Genomic DNA, 15,394 nt, shown 5'->3' on the forward strand with positions numbered 1-15,394 from the left:
TAAACAAAGTCCCAGCTTTCAAACTGTGTAGTTATTAACTAAATTCAAACAATAAAAAACGTTTTGTGGCTCTTTAATGTTTCGTGACCATGGTCGTGACGGATTGCTAGTGCGTCAGCTCAAGAGGCTTGTAAACCGATCATCTCTTCCTACTAGTCCATTTATAGCGTCAAATAAACATGAGTGAACATGAGAATTCAATGTTGTTTCAAACGCGGAAATACGTCAATATACACAATTTTTCAAGTTTAACTCCACCGAGGTTAATCTTTTAACTATTGGCTGCTTTGTCGGACAAAATGGCGGATGCGGCGTTCTGATTGGTTAGATCGCTTGTCAATCAAACTCCCGGCGAAGGGTCAATTCTGTGTGTTATTGTTTGTTCAAGCGCAAAAGAACTCGATACTGGCGCGCTCGTCGTTCTGTGCACACGAGTCGCGCTAATTTTGACAGCACTCTCTCTCTCTCTCTCTCTCTCTCTCTATATATATATATATATATATATATATATATATATATTAGGGCTGTCAAGTGATTAAAATTTGTTATCGAATTATTTACGATGTGGCAATTAATTCATATAATTAAATCGCACATCAAATTCAAATTTGGCTGAGAAATTACCCCCAAAAGATAATTTCCAAGTCATTATTGCGTAAAGCATCAAATAAGCATTACAAAAAGTAGATTCAGAAAGAAATATTTTATTTGATTCAACATAGAATTTATTACACAAACTTTTGTGTTTACATGTATGTACTTACATCTTTTCTCGCACTTTATGACCACTAACTGAAGCGTCGTGCTGGAATTCTCGCTTAGCAGCTTCCGTGAACATAAAACCTGCCTGGTTTGATTTTAATTGTCAACTCAAATATTTTAACATTGACGACCGGTGAAAGACCGCTGACAGCTCAGATGAGAACTGAGAAGGTTTTTATATTGGTGCCATGCAATATCCTTGCAGCACTATATTAGGAATTTATTAACAACCTTTATCATCAACTGTATGAAATGTCAGATGACTTACGTAGGTCTGGGGGTGGGGCAAGTGTATTAAAAATGCAAAAAATTTTAAAGAATTATTTTTTCCCGTAATTAATTAATCTAATTAACACGTTAAATCGACAGCCCTAATATATATAACATTTTTTTACAGTGCCTTTATCAGTTATATTGATTACTAAATAGATTTTATATTAAAATAATATTAAATAGATTTATATTTACTATTGTTCCGGACTATAATATATTTTATATATTAATATATATCTTAATTTATGAAAATCCATCATAAAATATATATTATACATGGGCCTTTATATATTATAAATTAATTTTGTGAAAATTCATTATTTAGAAATATTTTATTATAAATACTATATAATTTTAATATAATATCATCTGTCTTTCTATTCATAAATCTATAACGATAGATAGAACGATAGATAGATATAGACATTATAATGTTTTTAAGTGCTCTGTTGTTTCCCATGTGAAGTTCTACAGATGTTTCTGATTCTGTAGACCACGAGGCTCTGAAGTTGCCTTTGGTATCAATGACTGACCTGTTCATCTACGTCTCTGTGTGGGACAGATGGGGTGTTGACGTAGGAGCTAAGGGACGAGCTGGTGTTGAGGTCATCTGTGTCCAAGGTGTCACTGATCCCGCTGCTGACTGAGCTGCTGTCGTCCCAACTAAGAAAAAAGAGGAAAGAGAGAGGAACAATTTATTCTTTAAATTTCTGAGGAACATGATATCAACATAGTGAAAGGAAGACCGCGAGTAATAAAACAGAATGCATGGATTCAGAATGATCAGCATAATATGGAAAAGAGTAAAGAGTAGGGAAAGAAGGAAAGGTAAGCAAAAACAACATCTGTGGAGAGCCATGAAGTCTGCACCGGGACAGTGAGAGCATAAAAACCTACATTCCCATCATGCTTGAGACATTAGGCGCGTCTTTCTGCTCCTCAAAACTTGTTTTAATTAGCTCTGCGCCTCAAATTCTCAGTACGCTCTGCTTTGCTATCCCCCCACGAAATCCATTAGGATGCTCAGCAGGACTCAACCAGAATCATATGGACCAAAGACACTACTGGATAAAGGGAAAACCCAGCTGTGAGATGAGTTGTTTGATTGCAGTAGATTGATTGCACGTTTTATTGTCAAATCGTGAAAACTAACAGTAACAGTATTAACAATTGTGCAATTGTAGCTCATATCAGGCTAAAAAAGTGTCAAAATCTTAAATATTGCAAAAAAGCTTTCTTATTTTTATGTATTTATTAATTTGTTTTATAAAATTTGACAACAGAGTCATCAATTTTGATCATTTATTTTGAACCAGAATCAACATTCTCCTCCGTTAGCTCAAATCACGCAAAAAGGGTTCTCATTTATATCTGACAATAACAGAATCATAGATAATTTATTTCAAATGAGGCTAAATGATGTGGGTAAAGCTAATATCACACTATTATAAGACTTCAAAAGAGAGAGAAAATGACATTTGCTGATATAAATGTATTGTGGGTGTGTAAACAGGAAGTCCCACCATGCTAGTTGCTAAATCCAAACACAGACTGCCCAAACTCCCACAAGCCACCAGTTTAGGCCACTCCAGCCTCAAGCGGTGCTAAAAGAACTAGCTTTATCAACACTGTGTGGCAACGAAACATCTTATCAACACCTAAGATACCACCTAATCCTTCTCATTTCTCAGAATCATTCAGGCAAACAAACCAGCCCATCAGCTCATTCACAGACATGAATCAAGAGAGGCGTGTGCTCAAACATCCACTACAGTCCTGCGATAGAGCTGAATAGATACTTGTTTTGATATGAGCAAAGTCCCCATAGCTCACGTCTGTCATAACTGACTCCACATAACTGGCGTGGAAGGATGTCTGTGGTTCCTGTTTTAATGAGCTGTGAGAAAGTTGGTCCCGTTGGAGCTATTTGTCACTAAAAGGTCTCACACACACACTGCGCTAATGTGTTTGTCTGCTTGCACGTCTCTGCTTAAATGATCTGCTTCATTCATCATTCGCCATATGCTGTCAGATGCTATAGAAGGCGAATGCAAACAAACACCAAAAAGCCCCCAAAATGGAAAGAAAACAGACATGAATGAGTCACTTCTTCCTTTTTAAAGACGCCATGAAATCCAAATCAACGTTTTGTGGATTTTAGTGCATTTTGTTTATCTGAAGCCATCTACATGCTAGTGTTCTGCTAAAAGTGGGCAAAAAATACACTTTTAAAAGTCTTTCGCTGCGTCCGAAATCATGTACTTAGTAGGTACAACATTTGAATTTACTTTGCGACCGTAAAAAAAAAACAACACTCCATATAGTATGAATATGGGTAGTATGAATGAAATTTGGACGTACTAGATCCACCATGTTGTTACTATCACGTGACCTACCAGCGTCAGTTGTGTCGCTTCACTTTCAAGTAAATAAATAAATCTTAAAAAATAAATAAATTAAAATACATTTTCGTGTACTGTTTTTTTGAATACTATGTATTTGGACATGCTACTCTTTTGGCATACTGTTTTACGCATACTATATATTAGGGAAGTACTCGATTTTGGACGCAACGATTGTCTTCTAAGGAAATACAGCAAAAATATTAAAATGTACTTATTATATTAAACAGTATTAATATTAATTTTGAATATACATTACATGTTAGTTTATTATTAATAATATTAAAATTAATAAAGAATAATTTTCTTTTAGATACTTAAATAGAATGAAAACAACTATATTAATATTAAATGTTAATTTTATTAGTCATTAAATATTAATTTACTGCAAATAATAATATATTCATATTTTAATTATTAATAATATGTCAATATAATATTAATATTTTTATTCTAACCTAGAGAATATTATTAAAAAAATAATAAATATTGAATGAGAACCTGCCACCTTTTTAGTAAATGTAAAAAAGTGGGAAATCTATATTAAAAAAGTAAATATGAAAGTAAATAAGTAAAAAGGCTATAAATAGTGTACATATAAAGTTATACTAAAAAGTACAACTCTATGAATTCATGCTTTAAATATGTTGTATTGAATAAATTAGGTCATCCCGACAAACTCCTTTACAATTTAGTCACATTTTTTAAGTTACACCACAGAATAGTTCATCATACAACTTCCTTGTTGACCAGCAGGTCAACCTCTCTGATCTTCACAACATCAAAACACAGTTCTGCAAAGGTTCCACACAATACTTCTTACATGAAAGCGAAAGAAAGAGAGGGTGTGGGTGGCAAAGAGGGTAGAGGTGGGTCAGAAAGTGGTACTTTTATACACATTCAAAGAATTCCTCTCTTTCTTTCTTTCCAATATATTCCAAAAACATTCCTCCCCATGCTTTGCCCAAGTGCAAACCAGCCCAAAATAGAAGGGGAGTGTGCAAAATATTGCTTCTAAACTCTTTAGAAAGAGGCATGGTATTCAAACAAAGGAATGTTCTGAAATGCCAGAGAGAAATTAAACATTTTGAATAAATTAAAAGCACAAAACACAGTTCATTTAAGAACTGTTGCTAAAAAGCAGGGTTGCCACAAGGGTTGTTTGTTTTTACAACAAACCTGGCCAAATGCTACTTAAAACTAGCAAAATCACATTTCAGGGGGAGCCCCTCGCCATTCCTCTGTTAAAATTTGCATTCCAGGGCCTAAATATTAATATAATAACATGTTATTTGGGGTTGCTTCAACCCGCGGACATGAAAAACAACCTGCGGCAACAGTGTTAAAGTAGCCCAATTCCGCGGGAAAACCACAGACTTGGCAACACTGCTAAAGAGTGACTACATCCACTCAGAGGAAAATATTATGGCTCATCTTTCATATTCTCAATTAAAATAAGACAATTGTTGACAAACAATACAAGTACAGAGACAATGATGTGAATAACATCACAGATAATTTGGTATTGGAAGAAAGTTGAAATCTGACATTTGATTGCAAAATCTGGTATTGTAAATCAAAGCACAAATTGTTGAGGTTGCTTTTAAAACACTCTATGTAAGATTTGTGAGACATAAGAGAATTTACAACATTAAGCCTCATGAGACCATGAACATTTGATAAATGTAGTCCATACATCTCATGCACTGCTTACCAGGTTTCTAGAGCCAATAAACCAACCAACCTGAATGATTCGTTCACAAATGACTTAGTTCTTGAGTTCAAATCGCTGACTCATGTGATCACAGCTTACTGGAGATGAAGACTGTATATGAATAAAGACTTAAATTTGGTCTGTTTCTTACCTTAAGTTATAGAATTGTTTCAGAGTACTTAGAATATAGCAAATGGGTTATGTAGACTACTTTTATGATTCTTTAGGATACTTTTAAGCTTGACATGACTGTAAAAGTCTCCATTTGTGCTTCATTAAAACCCAATTGCAGTCTAGGAGAAACAACTGAGATATTAAAGATGCAAATCATACAGTCAAATCTCCACGAAACATAAACAGACACCCATCTGAGATGCTTTGAATAAAAACGACTTTTTCCACCCACAATCTCTCACCACCAACACCAACAACATTCACTAATAATATTAAACTAATATTATGAATGGGCAAATTTAATTAATTAGCAGTGACAGAAGACGCAGGTGCGACACGACCGTGCGCAAACCGCTCCAAAACAACCTGTCATCTATCCCACCATAGTCAAACATGCACATGCAGAAACACCGGCACCCGTCCCCTCCCCCTCTAGGACATTAGATTAGTGTCAAGACCCAAAGAAGTAAAAGCATATGGTGGGGGGGGGTTGATCCACAGGGCAGGAAATTGGGTTTTTTTCTAAAGACCTGTTATTAGAAGAGCAGTGTGGAGTTGTGAGCTACAGCTTGACTGCACACACCGCCCTGTCCTGTTTGCTTTGGGTGGCCTATCAATTAGTTCTGCAAGGATACCCATCTCTACAGCAACCCCAGCCCTGTTGCCAGGCATTGTGGGAGATCAGGAAAGGTACTTTAACCAGGAACAGCAAGAAAAAAGTGTATGGGTCATTGCCAAGCTTGTTGCTTTGAGAAAAATGTTCATGTTTAATTGTTGTGGTGGTGGCGACTATGGTTTTTTAGCTTTCCAAATGTTGGAAAATTATTCAACAAATTACACTACAGTTCAAAAGTGTAAGATTTTGTTTTAAATGTTTGTGAAAGAAGACTCTTATGCTCACCAAGGCTGCGTTTATTTGATTAAAATTACAGTAAAAATAGTAATATTGTGAGATATTATTACAATTTAAAATATCTATTTTTTATTTTAACATATTGTAACATAAAATTTATTCCTTTGATGAAAAGCTGAATTTTCAGCATCCATAACTCCAGTTTTCAGTGTCATTTCTTATTATTATCAATGTTGAAAATGGTTGTGCTGCTTTATATTTTTGGGGACACCTTGATATGTTTTTCCAGGATTTTTTGATGAATAGAAATTTAAAATCAAAGATAATTGATTTGAAATAGAAATATTTTGTAACATTATAAATGACTTAACTGTCATTTTTTATCAAGATGATGCATCCTTGCTGAATAAAAAAATATGTCCTAAATTTTGAACTTGTCAATACCTAAAAAAAGGGACGTTTCTTGACACACATATACCAAACCTAAGCACAATCACAGTCCTCACCTTTCATACGGTTACAAAATAAATAAAGCACATAAATCACATTGGAAATTGTGGCTTAATTTGTGATTTCTGAGTACGCTGTATAAAATTAAACAAGATGACGATCATTATCAAACACATAAAAATCCAATTCTTAATCAGTATCTTTGTCAAAAGAAATAAAAAAACAAAATATTTTGTATATTAAAAATGCATTAAATGCATATTTAATTTTATTCTAATACTTTAAAAAAAAAAATCAATCTAAGATCAGTAAAGTGGTATAACCACACACCTTTCTCTTTCACACTCAGGCACTCACACAAAAACAGTCCCACGTGGCAAAGCAACTTTCCACCCCATAAATCCTCAAACAAAGAAAATTCCTCCTCTCTACCTCAGAGTGTCTGAGCCGGGCTGCAGAATTCCCTGGCAAGAGCCTGATCCCAGGACAGCCGGCGAAAGGCCGCTAAAGTTTGGCTGAATGGCAGGCAGCTTCATGAGTAAACCTCCACTGCACTCCTTCCCTCACTCTGCCTCTCACTGCTCTGAGAGAGAGAGACCGATTCTCCCTGCACACACACACACACACACAAACCCAGCAGCCAACCACAAGCTGAGGGGAGCGGCTTTACCAACTGAAGGAATGGTAATCTGATCACAAAGCAGTCTTTAAGCCCGGCAGGACTTCAAAAGAAGATGGGTGTTGACTCTATAAACTGGTCTCAGAACAGAGCTGGATTAAAAAGAATGTCAAGATGTTAATTAAGTTGAATTATTCATATTCATTTAGAGCAAATTGGGTTTTCAAGTGGTCAAAAACCTGCTAATATCAACTGTTTATTGTTCATATATCAAGAACATCTCTTAAATTACCAAATGAATACTCACAATTCAACCTAAATTTGTCTCAGATTTTTCTTCTTAGTCAAAAAAACCCAAATAACAGACAGAAGTGATGTGTTAACTGATGTGTTTTAATGGCCAATGCTGATACCAATATCTAGAAGAGACCACTTAATATAATATGTAAAAATATGGATTTTGAAAAATGTCCATACATTGCTGTTTTGGACCCCATTGACTTTCATTGTAGAGTTTCTACTCCACAGAAGAAAGTCATACAGGTTTGGAACAATGTGAGGATGAAAAAAAATTGGGAGATCCAGGAGGATAACAGTTTTATTTATATTTTATTATACCTTTTATTTGTATATTTTCAGTTTTTTGTAAGTTTCATCCTTTTGTCATTTGTATTAATTTCTTTTTAAACTATAGTTCTTTCACTTATTTTTATTTAAGTTTTAGTCATTTTAGTACTTCAACTTATTTCAGTTAGTTGCCACGTTTTTCATCTAATATTTATGTTTATATTTTATGTCAGCTTTATTTCAATGATCAAAACTGATTGTTAATAGTTTTAGTTAACAATAACAACCGGTGGAGAAATAAACAAATGTGTTTTCAAAAGTTTCTCTCAAGTCTCGAGTCAGATCTGGACATCTGCGTTGCGTCGTAAATGCCAGGTGACCTTACAGGTTTGAGGCAAGGCAGGTTCCTACACGAAATGTGTTTGTGTGTACGTCAAAAGTGTGTGAAGGAGTAATCTTCTTAAGCACACCAACTTTAGTGATAAGTTAAGGCTTAAGTGTGTTTTTACAGCTTGGAAGCATAGTCCACCGTGATACGAGTGTGGGAATCCATTTTAAGTTTACAGTTCTGTCTGTCCGTCTGGGGTTTAGCGTGTGGCTAGCTTGTGGCTAAAAGGTGCAAAGTCAATAATTGACTAACCTAAAGACTTCACCAAACCTGGCCAATTAGTTCATTCCACAATGCTTCGCGTTCTCATGCCCTGTTGTTCACTAAAGTTTTTTAAGGGTCACATCCCATATTTAAAGGTCAAGCTGCCTTAATCCTTGGCGGAAGATCCTGCTAACCGACAAAGAGACATAAGATGCAATTTTGTTGTGTTTACCAAAACAGCAAACAACATTTTTGGCCTCAAACATTGGCACAAAATTTTGTGGGCAAACGAGACCATATATATGTAGCATTTGAGCTGTTTTTGTATATACAAATCCATAAAAACACAAGGAGCTGCTAATCTTGCTAGCGTTAAAACCATTAAAAATGCAAATAAAGATCTTTGGGAATGTATAGGCTATATATAGCCCGACAGGAGTTTCTGTCTTCATAGAGCAGTTTTGAGTGTGTGACTTTGTATAATAACACAGAGGCAGACAGAAAGAGAGAGAGAGAGATTCCAGCCTTCGTGCCCAAACCTTTGCCACCAGACGTTTGTAATGACAGAGCTGCTAGTGAGCATGAGGAATTCTGAGTAGTTCCTTTCTACATCCTGTTCATAATCTCTCTTCTCTCCAACATGAATTAAACATAAACTGTAAAAAAGATTTGTTGGTTTAACTTGAAAAAAGTGAGTTGCCTTAAAATTTTTAGTTCATTTGAAATAAAAATTTTGAGTTAATACAAAGAAGGCGATTGGTTAAATCAACAGAAACTCAAAATATTATGTTATCTGAACTACATTAATTATCTAAGTTGATTTGACAAAAGAAATAATGTTGTGATAACAAAATCACGAAAATATTTTTTACAGTATACAGATATAACAAGACAACAACTTTCAGCTCTCAAACGTCAGTTGGTGTGACTCTGGGCTGATTTCCAGGGAACCGCAATGGATGTTTTGAATATGGAAATTTTTTTTAAACGTGCAAAGGCAAAACACCTTCCAACAACAATGTATGATAAAAATATGTCATAAAAACCAATCACAATTCAGTATACATCAACGCCTTCATCGCAAATATGCAGCAACATGATGCAGCAATGACCAAACGAGATCGAAGTCTATTTGAAAATACAGTAAAACAGTAATATTGTTAATTTTATTACAAAAATAAAATGACTGTTTTCTATTTTAATATGTTATAAAACTTCCTGCGATGGCAAAACAGAATTATTTCAGCCTTGATACTTCAGAAATCATTCTAATATCATGATTTGGTGCTCGAGGACATTATCATCAATGTTAATCAATGTGGTGCTTAACATTTTTTGGAACCAATTTTTTAAGGATTATTGGATGAATAGCAGAAAGCTCAAGAACAGTTATTTGAAATTGAAATATTTTGTAACATTTTAAATAGCTTTACTGTCTCTGAGTTTAAATAGGAATCATATGCTATTTGTATAAATGGTATATTGCATAAGCAATGGTGGGTATAGAGTTATAGTGAAAATAGGCTTTGCCAATAAGACTCAATATTTGAATTTAAAATTAACTGCAGAAAAAAAGTGAGTAAAATAAGAAAAACTAGTAGTACAGTTCCCACCTCACAAATGCTGCAAAAATCATTTACATAAGATAAAGATAGAGAAGAGCTTTATTGTAGCTAATAAGGGTCTATAGGGGCAAGGAGGACACTGAAAATGCATGACTATTTCTCTATTGTTGTTCTCTTTCCTTCCTGTGCTTCCATCCCTCTATTTCGCTTCTATGTGTTCTTTTGTTGCAAATATGCATGTCACACTGAAACAACACAAATATTCTCTTGTTCTCGTTCTGTCTCTCACTTCCACTCACAGAATACACACAGCGACAGCACATGATGGTAGACAAAAGCTGTCAATTTTGCATTGTTTTCTCTAAACTTTAACTCTCATATGAAATATCTGTACAAAATAAGATTGCTCATACTAGAGCTTAAGCTACAAGTTAATCATTTATAATTAAACTACAGTTAATCTTGGAGGATAGACAGACAGATGTGGTAATATTGATACTTTTAAATCCATTTATATGGCTAATTCTCCTTCTCTTTCTCTCTCTCACTTGCACGGTGGGGGATGGGGATCCCGTGTGTTGATGGATATCCTCCTCCCTCTGTCTTTCAGTTTGTTTCTTTTCTTTTCTCTGTCCCTCCATCTCCTACTTCCTGTTCTCCTGCCAAATTTACATGTGAATAGGCTGCTGGGTGTGATGGCTGTGCCGAGTGATTAAGATCATTGTCTCAAGCATCCAATTAGCACTTTTAAAGGTGCGATTCCTCCACGCCAAAACAATCGCATTGTTCACGTAAAAACTTTTACACGTGGAGTTCAGAATAATAGTCAGAAAAAAATGTTTTTTAAAAAATGGATCAGTTCATTGAAACTTTAGAAAAAAATCTAAAAAAAAAAAAAGTTTTTGTTGAGTATCATTTTTGATATATCAGGCTTTTATGTATCATATAGTGTGGTATAGTGAGAATATGGAGTTCATACTTTTATTCATTTTTACTCAGTACTCAATTTTAATCAGAGGCCCAAACTAAACAGAAAATATGCAATTTGGTGCAGTTGCCGATATTTATTTGTTTGTATTTATTTATTTGTAAATCTATACTTTATAAGTCAGATGAAATTCTGATAGCTTGTAATGTAAATCAATGAGATCTTTATAACAGTATAGCAGACTACTTACATAAAATGCATAAAAGTATCAGTTGCCACTCTGTATCTCCCAATAATATGCAAGTAAGATGATATTTAAAGGGGCTCTATGTAGGAATGACACCCAGTGGTCGAAATAAGTACTGCAGTCCAAATTCAAAATATTGTTTTCCTTCAAAGACGCGGGTGGCCAAGGACACGCAACAAGAGGGAGCACAATTGACAATGAAAGCTGAGGAGACTGTAAGCTGATGAGCTGATTTATCTGTGTTTTAATATGCTGTCATTCATAGAGATTTTTAGATGGATGCAGAGGCTTTTTAGGTCAGGTAGAATCTGCGACTGACAAACAATCTGACCCAGTTTGTTTGCTGGTTTCCATGGCTGCAATACGCAGCGTTTTCCGCCAACTGGCAACCTGTGATGTCGAAATACTATTGGATAAACTGGCAGCACACGGTTTCGCACAGACCAAAACAAAGACAGACATTCCGACACGGAACGCACTTTTCAAAGTAGAATATCTGGCTGTAGCATTGTTTTTCTAAGAAACAAGTAGGCGAACTTAGCATGTTTCCTAAATATCTGCAAACATATTGGGGTATTTTTATGCTTTATTAATCTTACATATAGCCCCTTTAAATGATTAGTTCCATGTAGTTTTTATTGTGGGGAGAAAACATATAATGCAATGTAATACACTAATGATTGAGAGATGTACAAATAAACTTTCCTGAAAAGCTTCAAAAATTTTAACATGGTTTTTCTAAAAATTATTTATGCATAATCAAATAAATCTAATGATCATGTAACGACAGCCAATCAGAATCCATCCTGCTTTACAGAGTTCAAGCGATTAAAGCGACAGACGACAAAACTGTACCAGACTGAACATAAACAAAATGATATCGTAGGGCTAGACGTTATGACCTAAAATTAAAATCTCAATTAACTGAACATTTTACCTCGATTTCAATTAATGAACAATTATTTTGTTTTGTTAGCTTTTTGCTTTGTTTTTCATATTTTTTCCTCATAGTTCACTGAAAAGGTTTGTACTATAAACATGCTTGACTATTAAAGGTGGGACATTTTTTCCTAATGCAACATATCAGCTCACTTTCAACAGTTATTTCATCTATGGTTCCTAACATTTCTTACAGATTTCTGCTCGTTGTAAATCAGATACAGATAAATTGGCACAGTAAAATTTAATTTATTTGAATGCATTATTGAGAGAGTGATTGCGTGTGTGAATGAGTCATACCGTCTCTATTAACTGTGAAGTGTGGGTTGTAATATATATATATATATAGACATCAAATTGACGTAAATTTTTTAACATCAAAGTGGCGTCAATTTTTTGACATCAAAGTGACGTCAATATTTTGACATCAAATTGACGTCAGTTTTTGGACATCAAATTGACGTCAGTTTTTGGACATCAAATTGACGTCAATATTTTGGCATCAAAGTGGCGTCAATTTTTTGACACCAAAGTTACGTCAATATTTTGACATCAAATTGACCTCAGTTTTAGGACATCAAATTGATGTCAATATTTTGACATCAAATTGACGTCAGTTTTTGGACATCAAATTGACGTCAGTTTTTGACATCAAATTGACGTCAGTTTTTGACATCAAATTGACGTCAGTTTTTGGACATCAAATTGACAGTTTTTTGATATTCAAATTGACGTCAGTTTTTGACATCAAATTGACATCAGTTTTTGACATCAAATTGACGTCAGTTTTTGACATCAAATTGACGTCAGTTTTTGGACATCAAATTGACGTCAGTTTTTGACATCAAATTGACATCAGTTTTTGGACATCAAATTGACGTCAGTTTTTGACATCAAATTGACATCAGTTTTTGACATCAAATTGACGTCAGTTTTTGACATCAAATTGACGTCAGTTTTTGGACATCAAATTGACAGTTTTTTGATATTCAAATTGACGTCAGTTTTTTTTACATCAAATTGACGTCAGTTTTTTTGACATCAAATTGACGTCAGTTTTTTTTACATCAAAGTGACGTCAATATTTTGACATCAAATTGACGTCAGTTTTTGACATCAAATTGACGTCAGTTTCTTGACATCAAATTGACGTCAATATTTTGACACACTGATGTCCAATTTATGTCGAAAAAACCCCATCAAATTGACATCAATTTTTTGACGACAATTTGATGTCCACACACTGGTCCAATGATGTCAAAAAAATAAATAAAATAACGGCAAATTGACGTGAAAAACTTGACATCCATTTGACGTCCACACACTGATGTCCAATTGATGATGAAAAAAAATATCAAATTGACGTCAAAAAACAGGTCAAAAATGCAAATTAAAACTGATATTCTTTTGACCACCAAAATAATGACAAAAAAAGCAATGCAATGAAAGAAAAATACAAAGTTCTGTCATGAAACTCTAAATGGGCAGGCTAATAGGTGTTTGAGTTTGCCTACATGTTGCTTCCATTGCGCTGACTGGATGGGGTGGAATCACGTGACTACACACGCGGTAGAATGTTTTTAAGGGGAAAGTTTTAACAGGATTAAAAAAACTGTAATAAACGACATGGGAAAATTATGTCGGTTTGAGGTTTTGAATTTCGGTTTCGATAAATTTTTGATTAATCGTCCAGCCCTATGATATCGTGCGTTGGTGTGGATGCTAATATAGTTATTGTTCTTGGTGTGAACAGGCCTTTATAAGTGTTCTCAGTTAAGAATGAGCAATTTCTGAGCAATTCAGAACAAAAAGTCAAACAATAATGCTTGGTCAACAGATCCCATACCATAACTCCTGAATGGTACCATCCAGCAAAGTACATTTCCATCAGATGGGAAACCACTAAGCATTGGCTGCCAATCGTATGTTGTATGCACAGACTGTGATAAAGGAAGTAGCTGTTTCCTCAGATGTCAGATAAGAGCTCTCTCTCTTGTCCCATCCATTTAACTGTTTGGAGAGGGGTCTGCTCTGATGTGATTGCTAAGCCCCCCTCAGAGCTCATTCTCACCCGTCCTAAACCACAGAGGAAGCAGTTCTCTCTCCATATCGCTTTCTCCATCAATACCAGACGTGTCAAGGGGAAAACAGACGGATGTTCTTTTGCATCTTTGATTCAACCCGAAACAACAAATCAATCAATGTCTTGCGTTTAAAACATTAGTGTTGAATTTTCCCAAAAGATAGAGTTTCCAAAAGTTCTGCCTGAACATGCCAATAAAAAATAATTGCACGGGTGGCGACTTAAGCAGCTTAAAAGCAAAGAATGCTTCACATGCTGTCATTGAGCTTGTCCTGAGGGCTTAAGGTGAAAGAACCAGACTTACACTCTTTGCAGTTTTGGCGATGGATGGGGTTAATGACTTAAGCGTAACAGATGACAATAGGTTGTGACTCCCTTTGTGCAAGAATTCTGCAGGCAAACTTAAATGACTGTCTGGGTTTCACTCATGTTACCAACTTACCAATAATAGACCAGCAAGTTTCAGCGGATATTTACCAATGTAAATGTGAAAAATTATCAAATTAGGCCAGTCATACATAATGTGTTAACACATGCGATTAATTTATGTTGCTTAAAGGGTTAGTTCAGCCAAAAATGAAAATTCTGTCATTAATTACTCACCTTCATATCGTTCCAAACCTGACCTTCGTTCATCTTCAAAACACAAATTAAGATATTTTTGAGGAAATCCGAGAGGTATATGACAGCAATATAGCCACCACTTTCAAGGTCCAGAAAGGTACTAAAGACATTAAAATAGTCGACGTGACTACAGTGCTTTAACTTTAATTTTATGAAGTGACGAGAATACTTTTTGTGCGCAAAAACAAAAGTATCTTTATTCAACAATATCTTCTCTTCTGTGTCATTCCCATACGTTGTTTACGTCCAGTGCTTCCAGGTTCTACATCAGAACATCACTCATTATTGGCTGGCTCCTGCATCAGCATCATACGCATGCGTCGTGCTGCTCACGTGAACAGCTTTGGCCAATAATGAGCCGGACGTAAACACCGAAGCCTTCACTGTGCTTACTGCATCACCTGTGTAAGGATAATGACAGGGAAGAGAAGAGATTGTTGAATAAAGTTGTTATTTTTGTTTTGTTTTTGCGCACAAAAAGTATTCTCGTCGCTTCATAAAATTAAGGTTGAAACACTGCAGTCACGTCGATGGTTTTAACAATGTCTTCAGTACCTTTCTGGGTAGCGTTTCCCAAAAGCATCGTTAGCCTAAGTTGATCG

At 35.0% G+C, this 15,394-nt stretch overlaps 1 protein-coding gene across 1 annotated transcript in view; it reads right to left on the reverse strand.

Annotated features, from left to right (window-relative positions):
* nav2b (neuron navigator 2b) overlaps positions 1-15,394 on the reverse strand; it is an 87,207-nt gene that overhangs the window by 31,696 nt on the left and 40,117 nt on the right. The window contains exon 13 of the mRNA XM_067380675.1: positions 1,569-1,698. Coding sequence (XP_067236776.1) covers positions 1,569-1,698 — 130 coding nt within the window. The remainder of the gene's footprint in view (positions 1-1,568; positions 1,699-15,394) is intronic.

Source organism: Chanodichthys erythropterus, chromosome 24 (genome assembly GCF_024489055.1).
Source record: "Chanodichthys erythropterus isolate Z2021 chromosome 24, ASM2448905v1, whole genome shotgun sequence".
In the NCBI taxonomy this organism is placed as follows: Eukaryota; Metazoa; Chordata; class Actinopteri; order Cypriniformes; family Xenocyprididae; genus Chanodichthys; species Chanodichthys erythropterus.